The sequence below is a fragment of the Tiliqua scincoides genome, chromosome 1, assembly GCF_035046505.1.
Source record: "Tiliqua scincoides isolate rTilSci1 chromosome 1, rTilSci1.hap2, whole genome shotgun sequence".
Classification (NCBI taxonomy): Eukaryota; Metazoa; Chordata; class Lepidosauria; order Squamata; family Scincidae; genus Tiliqua; species Tiliqua scincoides.
The window spans coordinates 285,762,892-285,789,489 of NC_089821.1; the positions used below are offsets into that span (position 1 = coordinate 285,762,892).

Consider the following 26,598-nt stretch of genomic DNA (forward strand, 5'->3'; position numbering starts at 1 on the left):
TAACCCACAAGGAGTAGGTAATAACAGTAATTGCATACTGTAGAACTGTAGATACCACTAGCCTATAAAAAAAATCAATACAAACAATTGAAGATTCTGGGACTGCTAATATACTTTCAGTTAACTTCATTTTGAGGCATAGCAATATTTACAACTTCAGAAACTGCAAAAACATTTTTTATTCAGATTTCCACATGAAAATTTTAGCTCTGAATGAATTTCTGCTTATTCGAAAAGTGAAATGTCAAACTCTTGTTCCAAGATCTCAGAGTGACTTCCTTATCCATGTAGGATTTTGTGTTAAAAGAGACTAAACAATTTGCTAAGAGTGAGTATACATATCTATATATACACCCACCCAGTTGCTCCATGGCCTGATCCATTTTAGCAGTCAACCACAGGCAATGTTCAATTGCTTTACATGGTCACATATACAGTGATGCTTTACACAGTCACATACCATGTTAAAATAGTCACATACCATGGCAGCATCAAGCCTAATATATTAAAAACTATTGAAATGAATGGGAACTCACATGAAATTGGCTTGTGATCCACCTAGTGGGTCTCGACCCACAGTTTAAGACTGCATTAGGTGCATTAACACTGCATTAGGTGGCATCTCTTTGCAATAGCGTAAAAGCACTCTTTGAAGCTGTTAGAAAGTTGATGAACTTCATACTTAAGAACATAAGAACATAAGAACAGCCCCACTGGATCAGGCCATAGGCCCATCTAGTCCAGCTTCCTGTATCTCACAGCGGCCCACTAAATGCCCCAGGGAGCACACCAGATAACAAGAGACCTCATCCTGGTGCCCTCCCCTGCATCTGGCATTCTGACATAACCCATTTCTAAAATCAGGAGGTTGCGCATACACATCATGGCTTGTACCCCATAATGGATTTTTCCTCCAGAAACTTGTCCAATCCCCTTTTAAAGGCGTCTAGGGTAGACGCCAGCACCACATCCTGTGGCAAGGAGTTCCACAGACCGACCACGCGCTGAGTAAAGAAATATTTTCTTTTGTCTGTCCTAACCCACCCAACACTCAATTTTAGTGGATGTCCCCTGGTTCTGGTATTATGTGAGAGTGTAAAGAGCATCTCCCTATCCACTCTGTCCATTCCCTGCATAATTTTGTATGTCTCAATCATGTCCCCCCTCAAGCGTCTCTTTTCTAGGCTGAAGAGGCCCAAACGCCATAGCCTTTCCTCATAAGGAAGGTGCCCCAGCCCCGTAATCATCTTAGTCGCTCTCTTTTGCACCTTTTCCATTTCCACTATGTCTTTTTTGAGATGCGGCAACCAGAACTGGACACAATACTCCAGGTGTGGCCTTACCATAGATTTGTACAACGGCATTATAATACTAGCCGTTTTGTTCTCAATACCCTTCCTAATGATCCCAAGCATAGAAATGGCCTTCTTCACTGCCGCCGCACATTGGGTCGACACTTTCATCGACCTGTCCACCACCACCCCAAGCTCTTTCTCCTGATCTGTCACAGACAGCTCAGAACCCATCAGCCTGTATCTAAAGTTTTGATTTTTTGTCCCAATGTGCATGACTTTACACTTACTGACATTGAAGCGCATCTGCCATTTTGCTGCCCATTCTGCCAGTCTGGAGAGATCCTTCTGGAGCTCCTCACAATCACTTCTGGTCTTTACCACTCGGAAAAGTTTGGTGTCGTCTGCAAACTTAGCCACTTCACTGCTCAACCCTGTCTCCAGGTCATTTATGAAGAGGTTGAAAAGTACCGGTCCCAGGACAGATCCTTGGGGCACACCACTTTTCACCTCTCTCCATTGTGAAAATTGCCCATTGACACCCATTCTCTGCTTCCTGGCCTCCAACCAGTTCTCAATCCACGAGAGGACCTGTCCTCTAATTCCCTGACTGTGGAGTTTTTTCAGTAGCCTTTGGTGAGGGACCGTGTCAAACGCCTTCTGAAAGTCCAGATATATAATGTCCACGGGTTCTCCCGCATCCACATGCCTGTTGACCTTTTCAAAGAATTCTATAAGGTTCGTGAGGCAAGACTTACCCTTACAGAAGCCATGCTGACTCTCCCTCAGCAAGGCCTGTTCGTCTATGTGTTTTGAGATCCTATCTTTGATGAGGCATTCCACCATCTTACCTGGTATGGATGTTAGGCTGACCGGCCTATAGTTTCCCGGGTCCCCCCTCTTTCCCTTTTTAAAAATAGGCGTGACATTTGCTATCCTCCAATCTTCTGGCACCATGGCCGTTTTGAGGGACAAGTTGCATACCTTAGTCAAGAGATCTGCAACTTCATTCTTCAATTCCTTAATAACCCTTGGGTGGATGCCATCAGGGCCCGGTGACTTATTGATCTTTAATTTATCAATGAGGTCTGAAACATCTTCTCTTTTAACCTCTATCTGACTTAACTCCTCAGTCAGGAGGGGCTGTTCGGGCAGCGGTATCTGCCCGAGGTCATCTGCCGTGAAGACAGATGCAAAGAACTCATTTAATTTCTCTGCCATCTCTAAGTCTCCTTTTATCTCCCCTTTCCCTCCCTCACCATCCAGAGGGCCAACCGCTTCTCTGGCGGATTTCCTGCTTCTAACATATTTGAAGAAGCTTTTATTATTCCCCTTAATGTTGCTGGCCATGCATTCCTCATAGTCTCGCTTGGTCTCCAGTATCACCTTCTTACATTTCTTTTGCCACAGTTTATGTTCCTTTTTATTCTCCTCATTAGGGCAAGACTTCCATTTATGGAAGGAAGCTTCCTTGCCCTTCACAGCCTCTCTTAACTTGGCTGGTTAGCCATGTGGGCACCCTCCTGGATTTAGTGGAACCCTTCTTTCTTTGCGGTATACACCTCTGCTGGGCCTCTATTACTGTTGTTTTAAGCAGCCTCCATGCACTCTGGAGAGATTGGACTCTTTTTACCCTCCCTTTCAACCTTTCAACCCTCTAACCTTACTTAGAGCAAAAGTAAAACTCTCCATTCAGTGCCATTTTCTTTACACACAATTTGTAGAAAGAATTGTCTGGATATTCATATACTGCACGGATTCATAACTTGCATTTTATAAACACGTCAAGCCACTAAGGTGGCAGGTTACACAAGGATGCCAGAATCTGTAAATATGTACATTACTAGTCGCTTGTGTAATAAAAACTACCATAAAATATCTTAGTACTTCAAAAAAATAAAATTGACACCATTATCTGGATCCATACCAACAAGAGATAGAACACTTTAAACCCCACATTTCAAAAGAAATAAGCACCACTAGAGTTTGAAAGGGACAAGCAAGCCAGAATGGAGAACCCTCTGCTGAATGGACACTGAAGCTAATCTCCTTTGCCTTACAGCCTGTACATTCAGATATCTGTCTTTATAGAAAAAAACAAAATGCATTGTGACATGGCACATTTAAAGCAAGAGAAAGACACAAAAAACAAGCAAGAAGTGGTATAAATCAGGGGCAGTAAACAACCCATTCCATAACTCTTTAACCCGGTGCGACTGTGGGTTGTGTATGCAATTCTGACCAAAAAGCCACAGAGGGTGGGAACATAAGGAACATGTACAAACAACACTTTCTTTATAAAGCTATGGAATGTGCAGACTTCAGAGGCGTGTTCCAAGATATGCTTACAAAGCATGCAATGGAAACAATTTGCTTTATACAAAGCTATTTACTTGCTTTATAGGGTAGACTATTTACCAGTTGCTTGTTTTTCCTGTTGTTGTTGACAACCTTCAGTCTCAAAAGACTATGGTATCGCGCTCTGAATGGTGATTCTGGAACAGTGTCTAGTGTGGCTGAAAAGGCCAATTCGGGAGTGACAATCCCTTCCACACTGGGAGCAAGTGCAGTCTGACCCTGGTCTGTCTCCCTGGCTATGGGCCTTCCTTCTTTGCCTCTTTGCTTAAGTCTGTTGGCCAAGTGTCTCTTCAAACTGGGAAAGGCCATGCTGCACAGCTTGCCTCCAAGCGGGCCGCTCAGAGGCCAGGGTTTCCCACTTGTTGAGGTCCACTCCGAAGGCCTTCAGATCCCTCTTGCAAATGTCCTTGTATTGCAGCTGTGGTCTACCTGTAGGGCGCTTTCCTTGCACAAGTTCTCCATAGAGGAGATCCTTTGGGATCTGGCCATCATCCATTCTCACAACATGACCGAGCCAACGCAGGTGTCTCTGTTTCAGCAGTGCATACATGCTAGGGATTCCAGCTCGTTCCAGGACTGTGTTGTTTGGAACTTTGTCCTGCCAGGTGATGCCGAGGATGCGTCGAAGGCAGCGTATGTGGAAAGCGTTCAGTTTCCTCTCCTGTTGTGAGCGAAGAGTCCATGACTTACTGCAGTACAGAAGTGTACTCAGGACGCAAGCTCTGTAGACCTGGATCTTGGTATGTTCCATCAGCTTCTTGTTGGATCAGACTCTCTGTGAGTCTGGAAAATGTGGTAGCTGCTTTACCAATGCGTTTGTTTAGCTCGGTATCAAGAGAAAGAGTGTCGGAGATCGTTGAGCCAAGGTACACAAAGTCATGTTTTTCCTAGAGAGGCCAGTATCAAAGACAGGCCAGTATCAAAGCTTCTAAAATCATAGTTTCTACAGATTACTATAGAAGGCTGGAGGAATCTTCTTCCCTTCCACTTCCAAGTTTGAAAGCAATTTGCTAATTTCCCATTATTCTTTAGTGCAAGACAATTGGATGGGTCAGGTGGGGGATGGAGACTTCTACTATACCTGCCTCTTTAGATGAGTTGCAATTTGACTTCCATGCCTTTTTTCTCCTCCAGATTTTGTTGGAGTGGCCTTCAAAGAGTTGGTTTTCCTTCCCTCAGCTTTTGGTCCTGCCAACCTTATAAACCAGCTGCAAGACTTTTAAATCCTGTAACATTTTTTTTAGTGTACTTCCATTTCATCCCTCAGGAATTCCCATATTCAGCAACCCTGTTAACACAGCAACGAGTCCCTATCTTCAGTTTATCAAGGTGCTCAAGGTTGTTCTCAATTGGCTTCCATTGAACGGTTTGCCAACACAGGTGCTACAGCACCTATATTAAAGCCTGCTAGAACAGGAATCTGTTCCCAAGCCAGACAACCATCCATGACATCCTCCCTCCTAGGGCTCTTATGTAGTATCTCTACTACAGCAGCAAATGGGCCATGACCAGTTTCATGGCAGAGCCACTCAAAATCTTCCTGAGCAGCTTCTGCAGTCAGGCTGCAAACTAGAAATCAGTGAACTTGCTGAGCCAATTCATAAAGCTTTCTCATAAAGGGCCAGATATCACAACTTTTACTCTATCAGAATACAGGAAAGTGAGGTGAATGTGCTTTTAATGCTAGGTAAAAAGTGCAGAACTGGATGTTACGAGAAACTTAATGTGGGCTGAAATGGCTTTTATTATTATTATTATTATCAACAGTATTTTTAGCCAGCGATGGCTTAAATTCTTAATAAAATGGCCAGAGATTGACAAAGATGAAGGTTTCATTAGTTTTATAATTCAGGCATAAGACAACCCTGACACTGTAACCAAGCTGCTGAGTTTGTAGAACAGGAAAGTCACAGTGTTAGCATTTTGGATTGGCAGGGGGAAAAAATACCAACACACACAATGCAACAGCTCAGGATTCAGCTCAGACTTCTAACAGATGAACAAATATATAAACAGAGCACATTAACTGGTTCATTTTTTGAGAATAGAACTATTAATCTTTGTTTGAAAATTATACATGATCTCAAAATACACAATTCTTTCATTCTGTGAAAAGGAGAACAAGCAGACATTTCAATTTCTTATTTGCCCTATGTAGATTTCCTTTATAGTATACAAACAGAACCTTGGAGAATGCATTTGTAATTTCAGGTGACAGTAAATACCTTCTGCCTATGACAGCACAGTATTACCCCACCCACTTACTTCACCCAAGAGCAGGGGGAAACAATTCAGTTATTTTTTGTGTCAAGAACTGAACTAAACTAAGGTAAGGAGAGACTTATTCAAAACCAAGAACAAACATAACATGCTAATAATAAATATCTCAGTGCAGAATACAACATATATTCAGCATCTGTTGGACCCTTCCTCTAAAGAGAGTCAAAAGAGTCTACCCCACCAGATTAAAAGTGCTTTTCTGATGCTTACTCAAGTGCCCTATAAGAGAGCAAGGGGAGGAGCAACTTGTTAGATTTAAAAGACCCCCTGCCAGAGGCAGAAAGGCAGCAAGTGATGTTTAAAGCTGTCAGTCCCCTGAGGAGAAGCAGGAAACTCTTTATGACCCCCAAAGTATTTGTTTTCCCTACAGCTCCTTGGCACAGCTTGGGATTCTTGAGGTCAGCAACAAAAAAGTTCCACTCTACCCAAATTAGTTTTGACTGGTCCCTGGGTTCACAAGGTGATAATTTAACACCCCATTAACAAGTCCTTATTGGAGAAAATTCAAATGAGAGATGCTTACGCAATAACTGAACTTTTAAAAACTCATTTTTGAAAACTTTTTAAAAAGACTGAGTACCAAAATGCAAGCGTATCTGATAACGGCCTAATCCCTAGAAGTAAACAAGCATCAGCTTCAGTTTACAACAAGAATCCTGAAGTCCAACATCAAATGCTGCCTGGTAGGCTACTCAGTGGAGTAATGCTAGAGACACTAATAGTTTAACCATCTGAACTAGTTCCTGGTTTGCCACTTGTAAGTGGCATTTATCACAAGGCTGGGCATTTTCAATCAAGAATTTATTGCATGCATATTTTATTTAGTTCATAGTTACTCCTATTTCATTGAAAAAACTGCAATCACCATTCACTATATACAATCAATCAAATCAAACAAAACTTCCTATGCAACAAACTTACATTTATTTTATCTGGGTAGGGATCTTCAAATGTACCCAAACCTGAATTTTAAAAGGTTCCCATTTTATATTTTAAATAGCATGGTTCCTGCTGGGGAATTTAATTTGCAGGCAAGCAGATTTTAACATGTCACTAACGTTAACACGATTTGAAAAGATTGTCTTCCAGTTGTGATATACTGTTAATTCTAGTTTGCTTCAAAGATTACAACAGTTTTCTCTTATATACATACTCTTCCCCCCAGACCCCAAAAAGAGTTTTGAATAGCTCTTTAACAAGACAGTGCCTCCCATTTGTTCCACAATCACAATTTGAAATCTATGTTGCATAAAGTGGTACACTTCAGCAGGTCTTGCAGTTCAGTAAATGCTAGACATGCCTGCCTATGATTTCTCATAGATAAGTGTTGTTGCACATACCTATCATTCAGGCAGCAATTCTTATGCAGCCTTACTCCCAAATTAGCCCCATTTAACTCAGTGGAACTTACTTCCAAGTATTCATGCACAGAATCAAACTGGTCAGTCACTTTGTGCCATGAGTGTTTATACACACCGTACACATTTCAAGATTACAACATCCATGAGGCAGTGAAAATCCATGTTATGTTAAGGAAGCATAACATTGTACAAAGGAAAAGGTGCAATTTGATGGGGCAGAGATTTTCTAGAGAAAATTGTGGCCCTGACCCGGGAAAACAGAGCTAGAGGGACTGTAGTTCAGCAAGACAGCTGCTAGGCTGCAGGGGGAAGATTCCAGGTTTGACCCCTGACATTTCCAGTCTGAAAAAAAACAAACACACAAAAGATCTTGGGCAAGGTCTTTCACAGCTTGTTACCCAAGTCCTTGGAGAGCTATCCATCCATAGTACTGGACTAGATGGGACCAACAGCCCAACTCTTAATAAGGCAGTTTCATGTGTATTTGAGACGATCAAAGTGTGACTGTATAGTCCTAGTGCATATTTGAGATCTCCCAATAGAATACAAAGCCTTTAGCCACCCTTCATGAATCTGTTGTATTCACAGTGAGGTGGTAAAATGGAATCTTCCCCTCTTCCAATGCATCCTTTTGAGTGAAATGAGGAGTCTGGTCTCATTTATTACTTTGTTTACATACCATTTTTCTGTTCAAGTGCTCAAGGCAATTTACAATCTAAGAGACATGATGCAAAAAGTAAATCTGGGGAAAGGAAGAGGAAAATAAGCAAATTCAGATACCAACTCTTTCATGTTACAGAATGAAGAAGAGGAATAGCCATGGCAGTCTAGTGGTTGTTTATCCAGGTAAGGCAATGGATGAGTATTGTAACATGGTTGTGTGACTTCAATTACTTGCTACTTTAACTAAGGCCATTGTACAAATCTATGGTAAGGCCACACCTGGAGTATTGTGTCCAGTTCTGGTCACCGCATCTCAAAAAAGACATAGTGGAAATGGAAAAGGTGCAAAAGAGAGCGACTAAGATGATTACGGGGCTGGGGCACCTTCCTTATGAGGAAGGGTACGGCGTTTGGGCCTCTTCAGCCTAGAAAAGAGACGCCTGAGGGGGGACATGATTGAGACATACAAAATTATGCAGGGGATGGACAGAGTGGATAGGGAGATGCTCTTTACACTCTCACATAACGCCAGAACCAGGGGACATCCCTAAAATTGAGTGTTGGGAGAGTTAGAACAGACAAGAGAAAATATTTCTTTACACAGCGTGTGGTTGGCAAGGAACTCCTTGCCACAGGATGTGGTGACGGCGTCTGGCCTGGACGCCTTTAAAAGGGGATTGGACAAGTTTCTGGAGGAAAAATCCATTACGGGGTACAAGCCATGATGTGTATGCGCAACCTCCTGATTTTAGAAATGGGCTATGTCAGAAGGCCAGATGCAAGGGAGGGCACTAGGATGAGGTTATCTGGTGTGCTCCCTGGGGCATTTAGTGGGCCGCTGTGAGATACAGGAAGCTGGACTAGATGGGCCTATGGCCTGATCCAGTGGGGCTGTTCTTATGTTCTTATAAGGCAGGTTGTATCACAACTTCTAAGTGCAAACAAAATACACTTTTATTTGCCAGCAGGCAGGGAGATAAAGAGATTTTTGGTTATATCTCCCCTTCCACAACAGCTCCTTGTTCCACATACCATTTCACTCCAGAACCTCCCAACTCTCTAAAGTAGATTTTGGGAGCTATGAGAGGTTGCTCTTAGGAAGAAGAAACTGGGAAAGTTTCCATGCAGAAACCCAGGTATGTGGGTTCTCCCTCACTGGAAGTCTTCAGTTTGACAGGCACCTTTTGGAGTTGCTGTAGAGAGGATTTTTCTGCTTCAAGCAGAGGGTTTGACTAGATGGCTTTGAAGGACCCTTCCAACTCTGCAATGCTATGAGCCAACTTCCTTTTGCTCATGCCAGCATTGGGATACAACCCAGTCAAAATAAGTAGTGTTTTCAATGTTGGTATGAACAGCTTGTTACTAATTAGAGGTGTTTGAAAACTGTTAGGATTTTTTTTACCAGAAGGATTTTTTTTACTCTCTGCAAGGGTTTGAGAGCCAGTAAGTCTTTGCAGGGACGGGGGGGAGGAGGCAGCAGGGGTGGGGGGAAGGCATCTCTCAGGGGGCTGCAGGGGCTTGGGTGCACTTACCCAAGCCTCCTGCAGCCTCCTTGGGGTGCAGGGAGCCCAGCGCAACTTCTGGCAGGGCTCCCTGCAGCAGGGAAAGCAGATGTGGAACGATCACGCTCCACTTCCGCTTTAGCGGGGGCAGGACGCAATCGTTCCACATCCACTTTCCCTGCTGCGGGGAGCCCTGCCAGAAATTGCGGGGATTGTGCCACTGCCTTCCCCCCGCCCCTAGGCTGCTCCTGCCCCTTAAGGGGCAGAGACTAGGGCCCTCAGGCTGGGGCGCCACAATGCCCCAGTTTGAATAGCACTGGCCTAACTTACTGGAAACAAACACCCCTACTAATTATTTCTTTTAAAGTTTTGAAGATTAAAGTCATTTTGCATCCATTCTGTAATTGGTAACCTACGGATAACAGGAACTTTTGTTGGCTTCCAAAGTATTCTCATCATTATTCAATTACTTTGGCCCCAAAAGTTCCCCTTCCCTCTTGCCCCTTATTTCTGGCTACAATTATGATATACACCAAATCCAATTAAAATTCCCCCTCTCCCTTATGTAAGCAAGTACAAATACAAAAGAAAAGATAATCCCTCCAACTCTTCAAATTGCGGTTAGAAGCTGTGTTCCAAGGAAACTGCATATGGCACAAATTTGAGGTGTTCCTTGTTCTTCAACCAACTCTGTGCACATTTCACAGAAGTATTCAGATGCACTGAAGTGGGGTCAAACTGCAAGTCTGTAACCCTCATAAGAGTTTACTTGTTTGAAGTATGCCAAAAACACATCCACGTTTATCAATGGAACCACATGGAAAAGAAATGTGCTTAAATTTTGAAGGCAAGGACCCACAAATGTTAGTATTAATAATACTTTTAGTGTTAGTATTATGTACTGGGCAATGGAAACCTTATCCAGTAGGCAGCAGAAGCACATGCTCAGGAACAAAACTCAGCCTACTTTAGAACTACTGCACTAAGCTGGCTTGTTAGAACCAAGTCACACTCAACGGCAGATAGAGATATAAATACTGTCACAAGCTGTATTTTTAAACTAACACGAACTATTTCAGACAGCACCCTGGGGATGACCATTATGAATGCCAGACAAACAATACCAGCCACTGAAAGATTTGTTTGAACAGACAATAGGAAATAAGAGGAGGGAAGCTGCTGTCCCCTTCCAGATTGCATGTTCACGTGCTGTCACCTAATTAAGTCTATTCAGCCTTCATTAGCCTCTTGTTCTGTTTCGGAAATGACCATGCTGTTTTCTGCAGTATGTGTATTCTATCCAAGGTGCCTGCTGTTAACATCCTGTTTCGTCAAGGGAGGCTCCCTGGAATGACTGCAAATATTTAATAATCATTAATGTAGTGAGTGCTTGCACCACATGTGAAGTTTAAGCGCAACATTAGCCTTTACCACTTTATTTACCTCTTCACATTCTTGCAGTATGGAACGACGAATGAAAACAAGATCTTTTGACAAGAAACACCACCTATCTGAAGAAATTTTAACTCAGATCAAAAAGCAAATTGATTAAATCGGCATATGACTAATCTTTGAAAAAAAGCACACTTTGGTTTTAGACAGGGAGTACTGCATCACAGCCGATGCCCTTGTGGAAGAAGCATTTCTCCCGTATGAAAGTAGAAGGGACTTGCTCTTTCAAGATGATGCCATTTGTAGCTTCTATAAGTATTTTAATCTACATGTTCCCCAAAGAATTTGTCAGATTAATTCAAAGCCAATGACCCAAGCCTATATACATGTTGACAGACTGAGAAGTCTGCTGTCACAGCAGCCTTTCCAGGTCTGTGGAGTGCTGCTGCCGGTGCAAGGCCCAGAAGACCACAAGCTGCTGACAAAGTCCTACTATCAGTAGGGGCATATTAGGGTAGAGGTTTAGGCTGGGATAGGAGTTGATCTCGGCATCAGCAGAATCAGAACCCCCATCACAACATGAACACATCCCAGAAGGCTCTTGAAAGCTACACCAGAAAAATAGCTAGAGTAGCTTTGAGGAGACCTATGTCCAGTCAGCAGCTGAGGTAAGTAAAATGCATCTTCACTTACCTATCCCAGCTGGCCTGGTGTCTTGTAGGCCTATATTATACAGTAGATAATGAGTCAGCAGCTCTGGACCATGCAGGCCCACCCAGGATAGGATTGAGCTGTAAGAAAGTATCCCTGATAAGATGTTAAGAGCCTTACTTTTGAGACATTTAAACTTTTTTTAAAGGTTAAAATCCCAACAGCTGATCCTTGTTTATCACCATTTCACACATTCAGCTTACACAACAACAAATCTGGAAGAGGAACGCTTTAGGTTTTCTGAAATTACTTTGTATTAATTGTATGACTTCAGATTTTAATAACTTCACTCAGTCATTTTGCAGAAATTCAGAATTCATTCTTTTCTGAAATATAGGCTGAAAGAAAACTCAGCTGTTTAGCCTAATTTTTCTCCACCCAGACAGGATACAGTGGTGCCTCACAAGACGAATGCCTCGCACACCGAAAAACTCGCAAGATGAAAGCGTTTTTGCGATTTTTTCTGGTGACTCGCAAGACGAATTTTTCTATGCCGTGCTTCGCAAGATGAATTTTTCTATGGCCGTGCTTCGCAAGACGAATTTTTAAAATTAAAAAGTTGAAGTTTTGTGCTTGAAATTTTTGAAATCCTCTGTACAGTTTGTATGCCTTTAAAGAGCACTTAATAAACACTTTGTAAACCAAATTTGACTTTGTTCTGACTTTTTTTGCCCATAGGAACACATTAATTAAATTTCAGTGCATTCCTATGGGAAACCGCGCTTCGCAAGACGAAATTTTCACAATACGAAACGACTTGCGGAATGAATTAATTTCGTCTTGCGAAGCACCACTGTACAATAAATCCAAGTCTTCATACAGTTCCTTAATCTACTTTCTATAAAACTCTTGCCAGTCTCTTAAAAGCAAAATAGCTACAATAAAGAGATTCTATGTCATCCAACAGTTTGCAGTTTAGTGGTGTAACAAAGGTCTGCTAACAGAGCACCATTCTTGGAGTGAGCTATCTAAACATTTATGTAGGTTTATAAACTAAGATGTACATGTTTACGTTTGTACCAAGGCTTTTGGCAGAGTACACATGTACAAAATACATAGCTAAATTTCTTTCAACTCCCAGACATCTCAAGTCAGCTTCAGCAATTCCTTTGGTTCAGAAATGGTGCATCTTCAAACACAGACATTCAGGGACACTGTATACATGAGAAGCAAGTGCCATCTTCATGGCCTTTATGAAAAGGCTCCAAAACTGCAGTTTGTACAAAGGGCCCACTTAAAGCCCAGGCAAGGTAGATATCATTTACCCAGCTGTAATATGGAGACAATACGACTTACCTTCCAGGGTATTTATAGGTAGTGTTTCTCAAACAGATGGGTCAGGATCTCAATTTCAGGTGAGTTCCCATTCACTTCAGTGTGCATTTTATTTTTAATATATTAGACTTAATGGTGCCATGGTATGTGAGCACATTTGGGGAAATGTTACAGAACTGTACTTTTCATAGACTACTATGTATATGCTTTTAACAATGTCAGTCAATAAGGATTACTCATGGGTAATTGTAGCCTTTGTGTTTGGGGATTTTTAAAAAAACAAAACAGAACAGCAGTTACTTGGGGTGTTAAGGAGGGTTCTCCATTTTAAATAAATTTTTAAATTTATACTTACTGTAAACTTTTACTTCACTTAGGGTGCAATCCTAACCAACTTTCCAGCACTGGCATAACTGTGCCAGTGGGGCATGTGCTGCATCCTGCAGTTGGGGGTCAGTCATGGAGGCCTCCTCAAGGCAATGTTTGTTCCCTTACCTCAAAGTTGCAATGCCCTTAGGTCAGTGCTGGAAGGTTGGTTAGGACTGCGGCCTTAATTTGATTTTGTCATATAGGGTGTTAAAATTTTTCCTGCTTGATGATGTCACTTTGTTATGACATCACTTCCTGGTTAATGACATCACTTCTGGTGGGATCCAACAGATTGTCATTCCAAAAAGTGAGTCCCGGACATTTTGAGAACTATTGTTATAGGGATTACAATGAGATAATAAAAATGAAGCACTTTGCATGCTCAGGATGTGCTATACAAATGCTAAGTATTCTATTAGCAATCCATATTCAAAGAGATGACAGTACAACCTAAGGACAGTGTCACTCTAAACTTGCAATCAGTGCTCTCTCCACGATAATTTAATCCACATACTTTTATCATTGTTTCATTTCTAACCTTAATTGATGCTCCAATTTGGACAAAATTTAGCATTATTATTTTATTTTTCACACCAAGACACCTACTGAATCCTACCTCATAATCCAAGTAAAATAAGATCATTGACTTTGTCAAGTCAATGTATTCAATGACTACATTAGCACCCTTGATCATTCTAGTAAACTAAAGCTAGAGGCTGAAGACCATAATCCTTCTGAAACTTCCAGGTTTGCTGCAACTCCCTGGAACATTATTTAGCTGATATCTCAGCTATCACATTATGGATCTATATGTTCCTCAGAACTGCACATCAAGAGACATTCCACAGTGAGCAAATGAAGTTGCTCACATCTCTGTGCTTATCCTACCTACAGCTAGTGCACTTTTGCAAAAATCCTATCACAGACAGCTGACAACTTGCTCACTCCTTATCATTCCTTGGCAAATGACACCTTGTAGGGAAAAGCTGTTCGAGGCATGTTTGTTTTTTCCCCCTGAACTTAATCACAGATATCCAACACTGAATTTAAACAGATGAGAGTACAAACAATTTTATAGTCATGAGAGGGGTTCAGGTCCCTATCACCAGCTTCAAAATACTTGCAAATCAAACCTACATCTGCCAACCTGAATGAGAACATCATGTCAGTTTTCTCTTGCTGAATCCACATACCTGCCATGCTAAGCTGTTGCTCCAAGCTTATAGCAATGATAAAATTGTACGTTTCAACAGAAAGAACAAAATTAAATAAAAATGAATTGTGCCAACACACACTTTTCTTCACAAAACAGTCATCTAACAGCACTAGGCAGAGATACAAATCTTCCAATACATATTGCCACCCTGTGGCCAAAAGGAATACCTTCCGAAATCTCAGTTCTGAACATTTTGGGCTGGAATGCAAAGGTATTCAATCCTAGCCAAATTCCAGCACCCTAAAAATTTGTCTTCATTTATATAAAGATGATTACTGTATATCCCAGTGATTTTCAAACTTTATTATCTTACAGCACACTGATAAGACGCTAAAATTGTCAAGGCACACCATCAGTTTACTGACCATTGACAAGACATACCATGCTGCTGGTAGGGGACTCTAATTCCCTAACTGCCCTACTAATAAATGAGCCTTCTCAAAGTCCCATGGTATACCTGGGGACCATCCACAGCACAGCAGTGTGCCATGGCACAGTGGATATAAATCACTGTTATAGCCCATGAAATGACATACTGCAGCATTGAGCCAAGAACTGTACCTCTACTTTGGAGTGATATGTTCAGACACAAAACATTCAAGAAGAGACAGTTTGATATATATAGCTTGCAGAAGCAGTAGGAAGAATGTACCAGCACAAATCGGCAAATTTCAGCCCACAAAGCATTAGATCTGACTCTGACTTGTCATTGTGCTGACTCTAAGGTCAGCTGACTGGCTTATTGTAGCACTTCCCCTCCTCCTGTACAATGAGTGCTGCCATAGGACACCAGCTGAGAAGCACCTACCTGCTTGCCATTTTGCTTCTGTCCCCAACATGCTGCAAACTCCACAACATGTCTCTTTCCTGCGCCTGCTCCAACCCAACCCTCATTACACCTCCCCTTCCAGCCTTCCTCTCCATTCACTTGTAAATTGAGCCAGATGTGCCTACAAGAACCCTTTTATGGTGATGAATACAATTCTCTCCCCTAGAAAAGGGCTACATATTTGCAAGGATGGGATGGGGGGTGGGAGAAGGAGAATGAATAATGGTTATGCTAAGGAGCAGGGAGATAAGAAGCCTCATGATTTTAACAGAAAAATGTAGGCATGTGAGTGATATGGGATTGCAAAGGACTCCCTCCTCATTATTTAGTGCCCCTATTCTCCAGCCTCAACCCACTTGCAAACCAAGCACACATGTGCCAACCTGAATGAGAACCTCATGATTTTAAACAGAGAAATCTAAAAACTGTATACACATGTGCAGGACCACGAACTGCTGCTTTTTTATATTGTTTGCTAGCCACCTTGAGCATCTCCTTTTTTAAGAAGACACAGGCAGGATATAAATACACATTATAAGCTTCTGTACAATTTCATACGACAGTGTGGCTTTCAGGTCAAAGAGCTTGCCCATTCCTGTACTATCCAATGGTGTGCAAACATGCCCTTTTCAGCTGGTAGACAGAATGGCAAAGTTCCATGGCAAAGTGATCTTATGATGAGTAGAAGAATTATGATAGGAAAAATATAACCCAGCTCCTTTGATGACTCCTATGTTGCCCAAGCCAAGATCATGTACTCAGCATGCCTCGAGAATTTAGTCCACCAGAACTAGAGGGGGAGCTCCTTGAAAATGTCTTAGGAGGCAGTTACCAGACTCTGCCTCCAAATTTTGGTAGAGTAACCCAGAGCCTCAGGGTAGGGAAATCTGCTCCATCTACCACAATATAGTTCCTCACTGAAGACAACAGAGAACATGATCAAAAGCCATTCAGTAACACCATAGTGCAGTGTTTCTCAAACCGTGGGTTGGGACCCACTAGGTGGGTCACAAACCAATTACAGGTGGGTCTCCATTCAATAGTCTATTTTGAATTAGACTTTATAAGTTTTATTATATTAGACTTAATGCTACCATGGTATGTGACTGCATTTGGGAAAATGCTACAGAGCTATACTTTTAACAGATTACTGCTTTTAACAATGATAGTAAATGGGACTTACTCCTGGGTAAGTGTGGGTAGGATTGCAGCCTAGGATTGTTAAAAATTTTCCTGCTTGATGATGTTACTTCCAGTCACAACATCACTTCTGGTGGGCCCTGACAGATTCTCATTCTAAAAACTGGGTCCTGGTGCTAAAACATTGAGAACCACTGCTATAGTGTATTGCTCCAAGTTATATCTTCATCCCTTTAGATTCCCTGCATCAGCTGCAATATACTGCTTCATCTTCAATATACATCTTCCAAGCACCATCCCTTGCTTTGCATTTTTTGTAAACAGGATTCAACCACCTTGTCTATATGTATATGTATTTATGCTCCACACCTATTCTTTACTGAAGAAATACCCAATCAACAACTGCAGACAAACTGTCATATACCATTTGCACTCTACTAAGCAGACCTCTTTCCATAGTATTCCAGTTTGATTTTGTGAAATACAGCATTTACCTGGACTGTTACAAGGTTTGAGACATTACTATACCATAAACATCCAACTCCTTTTCAGTAAAGAAAACACGCTGTTACTTTTAACTACACTGCTCAAAACAATAAAGGGAACACTTAAACAACACAATGTCACTCCAAGTCAATCACACTTCTGTGAAATCAAACTGTCCACCTAGGAAGCCACACCGATTGACAATCAAGTTCACATGCTGTTGCACAAATGGAGTAGACAACAGGTGGAAATCATAGGCAAGTAACAAGACACCCCCAATAAAGGAGTGGTTCTGCAGGTGGTGACCACAGACCACTTCACAGTCCCTATGCTTTCTGGCTGATCTGGTGACCTATGAATGATGGCAGTGCTGTCACTCTAGTGGCAGCATGAGGCGGAGTCTGAAACCCACACAAGTGGCTCAGGTAGTGCAGCTCATCCAGGATGGCACATCAATGCGAGCTGTGGCAAGAAGGTTTGCTGTGTCTGTCAGTGTAGTGTCCAGAGCATGGAGGCGCTACCAGGAGACAGGCCAGTACACCAGGAGACGTGGAGGAGGCCGTAGGAGGGCAACAACCCAGCATCAGGACCGCTACCTCCGCCTTTGTGCCAGGAGGAACAGGAGGAGCACTGCCAGAGCCCTGCAAAATGACCTCCAGCAGGCCACAAATGTGCATGTGTCTGCTCAAACGGTCAGAAACAGACTCCATGAGGGTGATATGAGGGCCCGACGTCCACAGGTGGGGGTTGTGCTGACAGCCCGACACCGTGCAGGACGTTTGGCATTTGCCAGAGAACACCAAGATTGGCAACCTCGCCACTGGCGCCCTGTGCTCTTCACAGATGAAAGCAGGTTCACACTGAGCACATGTGACAGACGTGACAGAGTCTGGAGACGGCAGGGAGAACGTTCTGCTGCCTGCAACATCCTCCAGCAACATCCCCAGCATGGTGTGGGGTGGCATTTCTTTGGGGGGCCGCACAGCCCTCCATGTGCTCGCCAGAGGTAGCCTGACTGCCATTAGGTACCGAGATGAGATCCTCAGACCCCTTGTGAGACCATATGCTGGCGCGGTTGGCCCTGGGTTCCTCCTAATGCAGGACAATGCTAGACCTCATGTGGCTGGAGTGTGTCAGCAGTTCCTGCAAGATGAAGGCATTGATGCTATGGACTGGCCCGCCCGTTCCCCAGACCTGAATCCAATTGAGCACATCTGGGACATGTCTCGCTCCATCCACCAGCACCACATTGCACCACAGACTGTCCAAGAGTTGGCGGATGCTTTAGTCCAGGTCTGGGAGGCGATCCCTAAGGAGACTATCCGCCACCTCATCAGGAGCATGCCCAGGCATTGTAGGGTGGTCATACAGGCATGTGGAGGCCACACACACTACTGAGCCTCATTCTGCCTTGCTTTATGGACATTACATCGAAGTTGGATCAGCCTGTAGTGTGTTTTTCCACTTCAATTTTGAGTATGACACCAAACCCAGACCTCCATGGGTTAATAAATGTGATTTCCATTGATGATTGTTGTGTGATTTTGTTGTCAGCACATTCAACTATGTCAGGAACAAAGTATTTAATAGGCATATTTTGTTCATTCAGATCTCGGATGTGTTGTTTAAGTGTTCCCTTTATTGTTTTGAGCAGTGTATTTTTTGTTTTTACAGTTTCACTATTTCTAGGCAATCCAGCACATCCCCACCAGTAAACCACTTTACTTTTTGTAGAGGAAATGAACACCTGTCAGATGTTAACTCTTACTGATTTTATTTAAAATTGCTCTGAGGTGTTTTGGCTGAAAAGTTAAAATGCTTAAAATAAGATGTCTGGTACTCAATAAAATGCACCTCTTACAGACTTAACATCTAACCCACAATGATGTATTGGCAAATATGTGATTGTTTTCTTCCATTTTTCCTAACAGGATTTTAAGAATCTTTTAGTTTTGTATTAGGGATTCAGAAGCTCTGGTTCCTACACTACTTGGAAAGTATTCAATAAGAGAACAGATGATAAGTTTTGAAGTCCCACCTGTTAAGAAGTAGAGCTACGTTAGTTCATGTAGTCTTACTTGTGTTAACCAAATACTGTTACCAACGTGCATTAAAAAATATGGTTGAGTGGTGGCAATCACTCAGGAGCCAGTGTTAAACCTGGTTAGTCTGCTACTTTACTTGGGCATAAATGTTACCCCAAGTTCAAAGTATAAAAAGTGAGTGGATCAGTTAGTCCATTATCCTATGATTAGAGGCAATTGAAAACAGCGTTGTTTTACTCAGTGGGCTAGAGCATTTAATACTAAACATTTATAAAGGAGTTTGAGCATACAACATGCATTATTCTTGATATAGTCCTTACACACAGTTGGCAACATTCAGTCTCAAAAGACTATGGTATCGCGCTCTGAATGGTGGTTCTGAAACAGTGTCTATTGTGGCTGAAAAGGCCGATCTGGGAGTGACAATCCCTTCCACACTGGGAGCAAGTGCAGCCTGTCCCCGTTCTGTCTCCCTGGCTATGGGTCTGCCTCAGTCTGTTGGCCAAGTGTCTCTTCAAACTGGGAAAGGCCATGCTGCACAGCCTGCCTCCAAGCAGGACGCTCAGAGGCCAAGGTTTCCCATCTGTTGAGGTCCAATCCTAAGGCCTTCAGATCCCTCTTGCAGATATCCTTGTATCGCAGCTGTGGTCTACCTGTAGGGCACTTTCCCTGCACAAGTTCTCCATAGAGGTGATCCTTTGGGATCCAGCTATCGTCCATTCTCATGACATGACCAAGCCAACGCAGGCATCTGTTTCAGCAGTGCATACATGCTAGGGATTCCAGCTCGTTCCAGGACTGTGTTGCTTGGAACTTTGTCCTGCCAGGTGATGCCGAGGATGCGTCTGAGACGGCGCATGTGGAAAGTGTTCAGCTTCCTCTCCTGTTGTGTGCGAAGAGTCCATGACTCACTGCAGTACAGAAGTGTACTCAAGACGCAAGCTCTTTCTTTACAAATAGTCCTTACAATAGTCCTTACAACCACACTGCAAAGCAAGTATCATCATCTCCATATTATAGCTGGAGAACCAAGTCCAAGTTGGAATAGCCAGCCTAAGGCCACCCAGTGAGTTCATGGCAAAGATTAGATTCAAACCCAGAAGTCCCAATTCACTGCTCAGTTTCTTAGCCACTACTAGCAAAGCCCATTTGTGAAAGCCAATGGTTAGAGCAGTGGGACTGGGACAAGATCTGGGCTCAGATCACCACTAAGCCATGAAGCTTACTGGAAGTTTACTTGGACCAGACACCACCACGCAGCTTAACCTACTTCACAAGTTTGTTATAAGGAAACAAGGAGCCATGTTCACTGCACTGAGGTTCTTGGAGAAGGGCAATACATAAATATGGAAAACGTAAGACTCACCAATTGTTGTGCCATTTTCACCTACAATGCACTTTATCGATGCAATGATTTGCTCCACAACTGGAAGAGAGAATGAAGTGGCGTACACCGCACTGTGGGAATGGGCGCGAAGATAGTCAATCAGCTCCTGACAAATTGAATACAGCAGGCTATCAGAAATGGTTGCAGTCACTGGCTAAATAGACAGCTTCAACAGTACGACATGGACAACAGAAATTAATACAAAGAAAACTCGTCTTGATTCTCAGACAGGGATGAAGACAGAGAATCCATTGACTACTTATACTGATGCAAGAAGTGCTGCCTTCATTGTGTTCTGCCACAATGACAACAGCAGAAAGAGAGAAGCCTAGTAAAGTAGCAGCATACAAAGGGACTTTTCCTTGGCAAATGGCATGATGTTGCATTTGATTCTGGGCAAAAGATGCAGATTGTGTTGCTGGAGGGAAGAAGCCAAGAAAAGAAGCAGGATATGCAAGGACAGGGAGCCCAAATACGTAGGGCAGAAGGGTAAGCACAGCAGCTTATGACACTGGCAGAAGGGGTTACAGAGCTCAAATAAGAGGACAACAACAAAATAGATAAGCCCAGACAATGACCTTCCTCCAGGGTCTGCCTAGTAATGAGGGTGACTGAAATGCTTGCCTCAGCCAACAAGTGGGGGGGATTGGTGAACTGATGAGGTGTGTCACACACCCCACATCTGCCCGCCACCCCCCCCCCAAGCCCACCACTCGCTGAAACACACATCACTTCAATCAGACCTCTAATCCTCTTCTGTCTCGCTCTCAACGAGTGGGAAGAGGACTGGGTTGCCACTGCCCCAGCTCTTCCACCAAAGTAGCTGGAAGAGGAAAAATAAAATTTAATATATCTACTACCACCATTTCCTCCTCCTCCTCCTCTTCAGCCATTAAGCATCCAGGGTGGGTAACGAGAGACCTTATTTCAAACAGTACAGCACAAAGGAAAAAGGCAGCACTAGAGCTCAAGGGAGGGAGATAGGAGCCTACTCTTGGCTGCTCAGTGGGTGAGGAGGCAGTGACACATGTACTGGTTCTTTGGGGAGGGGGGCGCTATTGACTTCAGGCATCATTGGCTCAGAGCAGGCCTGTATGTCAGTGGCATTTTAATTGTACAGTCAGTATTTGAGCAAGACAATTCAATAGCCAGGAAAAGCTGCTCCCTCTCAGTTATGGGACATTTTATAACATTAGAAATTAAGAAAGAATGAGTACTTCCTTGTGTTGTGCGTGCATTTTAAAATGGACACTGCAAAAAAATCTTAATGATACAGCTTTGAGTTTTTGAATGAACTTATTTTGTGCCCCATATATTGAACTGGGGCAGATTTGTTTCATTTGAAGTTGCAGTGGTCATTTTTTTTTTAAGAGTTTCCAGGCTGCAAGTTCTAATTCAACGCCATCCCAGTCAGATGCCTCCTTTTCTTAGAAGCTACAAGTCCTCCTTCCAACACCTAATTTTACCTTTTTGCCTCCAATGTATCCGCCGGCTGCCCCAAAGCTCTTGGTGAATGTCCCCATCATAATATCCACATCTTCAGGATTAAGTCCAAAATATTCCACTACACCTCGGCCATTGGGACCCAGTGCTCCTATACTATGAGCTTCATCCAAATATAGGTATGATTTGTACTTCTTCTTAAGGGCAATCACTTCTGGGAGTCGGACTATAGATCCCTCCATGCTGTCACAGAAAAGCAGAGAGCAAGTTGAGAGATTCCAGAATTCTCAACAGCAATTTAATAAACCGCAGACACTCGCCTATACGCCGACCCCACAGATAAGTTGAGGGCAGGTTTTGAGCCAACAATCATGGAATTTTCTATGACCCTCGGATAAGTCGGGGGTTAAACTTAGGGGGGTGTCTGACTATAGTTTTGTCTGATTTTACTCGAGGCCAGATCCTGAAAAATAACCCACCATTGTTACCCAATGGTAGTCTCTAATTTATTAAAAACATAGTAAAAGATCATAAGATACATTTTTATTCTTTTTAAATTCTGGTCTTCATCACCTTTTTGTAAGCACTATCAGAGTAAGTACACTGTAAACAACATACCAGTAAATCAGTGGTTCCCAACCTGGTATTCATGTACTCCCAGGGACACTCAACAGGACCTTTAGGGGTACTTGAAAAAGAATGGAATAATGGTAGAAAAAGGCAGGTCATGCTCCAGAATGCCTTGCAAGGATCAGCAAGGCAGGAAGGGAGGTAGCTAGCTGGTTTGAAAGCCCCACCAATAGCTAGTTTTTGGTCATCAATTCATGTATGAACCAGTGATTGAAAACCAGCACAGTAAAAAAAGCTTAAACATAATATGGAAAGTGATCAATCAGCCAGAATTTCTCAGTACACTTTTGGTGCAAAACAGTGCAAAGGCAGAGTCTTCTGTTCTTCAAACAGATAAAAAGAGAAAACACTGTGATAAATACATGAAATCTGGGCTTTCATATAGAGGAGATAAGGGCTTATATTATTAATTACAAACATTTTGCTAATATGAAGGGTACAATTTATGGAAATGGGCTGCCAAGGGATATGCCAGTGAAAATTGAACCATGAATCAAATCCACCTTTAAGGTGTCTGGTGTGTTAAGCCAGAAGCTCTATGTACAACATACAACCCATAACACATAACTGGGAGTGTGCAATTCAATTCACAGCAGAGATGCAGCTACATACATTTGCAACCCTTTTTACTCAGAAGTAGACCCACATGGGTGTTATTCTTAAGTAAGGATGCATTGAATTGTAGCCTGCTTCAGATGGAAAGGAGGATTCCCATTCTGGTGTTTCAAAAAACAGACCTGCTTTGCAAGCATTTGCAAAGCAGAGCCAGGCTGCAGCAGAAGGAAGGAGAATAAAAGGTTAACCAATTGCTTCTAAGGAGCTGTGCCTGCCTGCTGCTTGAGAAACTTGGCGCCTGTCTGCCCCTGAGAAATGAAACTTTTCAGAGTTGAAAGCATTTGCCCTCTGATTGACCCGGAGATCAGGTGAAGTGATAATTGGAGCTTGATTACTTGGCAAAAATTTCACGTACTATAGGCGAGTATCTACAGTAAATATTTTCAAGCATTCATAACGTACATACACATATACAAGACTTGGCAATTTGGCAAAAAAAACCATACAAAGATACACATGGTAGTAAGACACACAGTTTTTGCAGTCGCATGTAGCACTACTGGAGATGGGAAAAAAGTGGCCCAACTTCCATGAATCCAAGTAATACAGAGGCTATCTGCCACCTAAATAGTATCGCTGCTTTGCAAACCTCTATATAGTACCCCTCTCATAAACAACATAAATGAATTGTGGAGAATACTTTGGTACGATTGTACATTCAGAGTGAATGCTAAGGTCTGCAGTTATACTGATACCTACAGCAATGACAGTAAGGGCCTTTGGCAACATTGTTTAAACAATCACTTATTCAGTTAAATGCAGCAAAAGCAAAATATTCTTAGCTTGCTAATACATTAGTAAAGGTTCAAGGTATTGCTTTAGAGCAGTGGTTCCCAATGTGTGGTCTGTGGACCACAGGTGGTCCGCGAGACCCTGAGATGTGGTCCACAAGGTTTAAGAAAACCAAGATAATTGCCTTTTATCACTTCCAGTGTCTCACCAAGTGAGTGCTCCCTTAGGGACCACTGAAGTGTCAGCTGCAACTACGGTAGTCCATTCTCCATCCTCTCTGGTGGTCAGTGTGGGGAGTGCTCTCTTAGTAAGACACTCCTCCAGGGATCACCAGAGAGGGCAGAAAATGGGCTGCCCACCGCTGCCGGAGGCTCTTCCAATGTCTTGCCAAATGCTCCCCTGTAGACTACCGAATTTTAATTGTATTTTTTGTGTGCAGGGGGGCTTAGGGGGTTGCATGTTATCCACAATGATTCCAATTTTTTCCTCAGTGGTCCACAGGCTCCTAAATGTTGGGACCACTGCTTCAGAGGAAGCATCTCAGGCTCCAGCTCTGAGGAGCTTGATGCTTAAGAGACCAAAATCTCTTCATTGCATCTAGCATCCCCATATTCATGTGTAGGGCAACACCCCCATGATCAGAACACCAAACACTTATCCTCAAATGTCTGCATCAACTGACATGGGGAAAATGTTGATCTGCCTGATTATAGCCTCTTAGCTAAATTCTAATGTGAATCAAAACAGTAAATATATGCACCATTTTCATGCAAAGAAACAAAAAAAAACTGAGCAGGCATTAGCATATGAACCATTTAAACAGAAATACAGAAGAACCTGTTTAACACAAGTGGAGAGTTCTTTTTAAGGTATGGGTGTAAACCAATCTGTGGGTTGCATAAGAATATATATTATGCACTTCTCTCATTCATGCAAACAAATGTGTACCTCAACCTTGGATAGGAACAATTTGCAGCAACTCCCAAAGAGGAAGCTGTTGCTAAGAATGGTGGAAACAGAGAGGGAGGGTCCTCATCATAAATACTGTTGAGGAACAGGTTTTTTTTTACCATTCTTCCCACAGGATACCTCAGGAGTTAGAACACAGCATGCATTAATAAGGTTACCATTGGGTCACACAGGGAGGCAATGGGGCTATGGCCAAAACAAATAGTAAGGGCTCGATTTAGCTTCAGGATGTCACTTCTCTGGTGCATTAGATAGAAATCAAAGAGAAATGTGAAGCACCATCACTGTACTTCACGTTTAAGTATCTTAGGGCACAAGCCTAACCCCTTATGTCAGTGCTTTCCAGCACTGACATTAGGGCAATGCAGCTCTGAGGTAAGGGAACAAACATTCCCTTACTTTAAGGAGGCCTCCGTGAGTGACATCCAACTGCAGGATGCAGCACACGTCCCATTGGCACCGCTATGTCAGTGCTAGAAAGTACTGACATAAGGGGTTAGGATTGCACCCTTAGTGGTGCAATTTGGAGGATTGTTTGACACAACAATGGGAACTGTCAAATTAAAGCAGCAGAAAGTCCATGCACATTTGTCTGTGGTTATGACTGCCGTTAGTCTCAAAGTGGATGCCAACAGTTGAATATGGTGACAATTCTGGTAAATTAGGGGCCAGTCTCTACCTGAATATTCCTTCGACAAGGATGAGAATTTTTTTCCAGGGTCTGTGTGTTCGAGGTTGCCCATACACAATGGCATCTTTGAGCACTTTCTCCAAGCTTTGCATATCTGTTCACAAAGAGAACATGATTCCATCAAAGATCTTTGTTAGTCCCTTTCCAGAGCAAAGTAGAGGCAGCTAAAATAAGCATTACTATCACCTTCATATAATTTGAGCAATAACCCAGAGGGCCAGTACTGTGGAGATATTGCAATACATACATTATCACCTTGCATTAAGCTGACATTTGTAACTTATCTACTTTCAGCTGTGGCCAGACATTTGGCCATTCCAGATAAACTGTAAAGAAAATTTAGGCAAATGAATGCAGTAAACGGTAGAGAGAAAAGAAACTGAGAAATTGACAAGCTAAATATGGAGAAATTTTGACTGGAGTAGTTTATTAAAAAGCCAAAACATCACACACAAATATAACAATAATTTAGGACTAGATTTTTCATGCATGTATATATAGCAAAATAACTAGGTCCGAAGATCAGAAATTTTGACTGTGTGACATTCTAACACAGAGCAAAGGGACACCAACCAGAAAAAGCTTAGAAGCAACTGGTGCAGCTGTGGGGTAAGCAAAACCAAAAGAGGGCAGGACAAAGTCAAGTACATGCAAAACAGGCAGGCAAGAGGAGCTGTAAAGCTCCACTGACAGCAGCTACTCTAAACTTGGTATTGTCAGTTCAGTAGTGCAAACGTTATTAGGATTGAGGAAGAAGATCCCAGAAGTTTTAGTGGCAACACACACACCCCTGCAACACACACACCACATCATTATGTGCTCCAACAACTTTGTGAACTCAGGGGAACAAAAGAATTGCAATGGAAGAGTAATGAGAAGACTTAAGCAGATGGTGATACAGAAAGGAAGGGAGTGAGGCAAGCATAAGGTACCAGCAATACGCACCAACCGAGTCGTAATAAAAAGGGGAGAGCTAGAAAGCTCTCAAAGGCAGTCAAATATACAATGTTGCTGAATTTCAATCCAGGGGAAAAAGTAAAGAGATCGAGTACCAATTTATGTGATCACTTTCTGGTGTCAATTTCTAGCTGCCACTTATTTTTGTGCAAGAAGATTGGTGCAACTAAGGGCGCAATCCTAACCTGTGCTGGAACAGGCAAGCCAGGAGGCTTGCACTGTATCCAGTGCAGGATTGCAGCCAAAAGCGGCTCA

General features: G+C 42.6%; 1 protein-coding gene across 1 annotated transcript in view; it reads right to left on the bottom strand.

The window, feature by feature from the left end:
• SPTLC2 (serine palmitoyltransferase long chain base subunit 2) overlaps positions 1 to 26,598 on the bottom strand; it is a 90,823-nt gene that overhangs the window by 27,943 nt on the left and 36,282 nt on the right. Inside the window, exons 7-9 of the mRNA XM_066627814.1 lie at positions 25,375 to 25,480; positions 21,773 to 21,992; positions 20,286 to 20,412 (exon numbers count right to left, since the gene is read on the bottom strand). Of these exons, the coding sequence (XP_066483911.1) occupies positions 20,286 to 20,412; positions 21,773 to 21,992; positions 25,375 to 25,480 (453 nt within the window). The remainder of the gene's footprint in view (positions 1 to 20,285; positions 20,413 to 21,772; positions 21,993 to 25,374; positions 25,481 to 26,598) is intronic.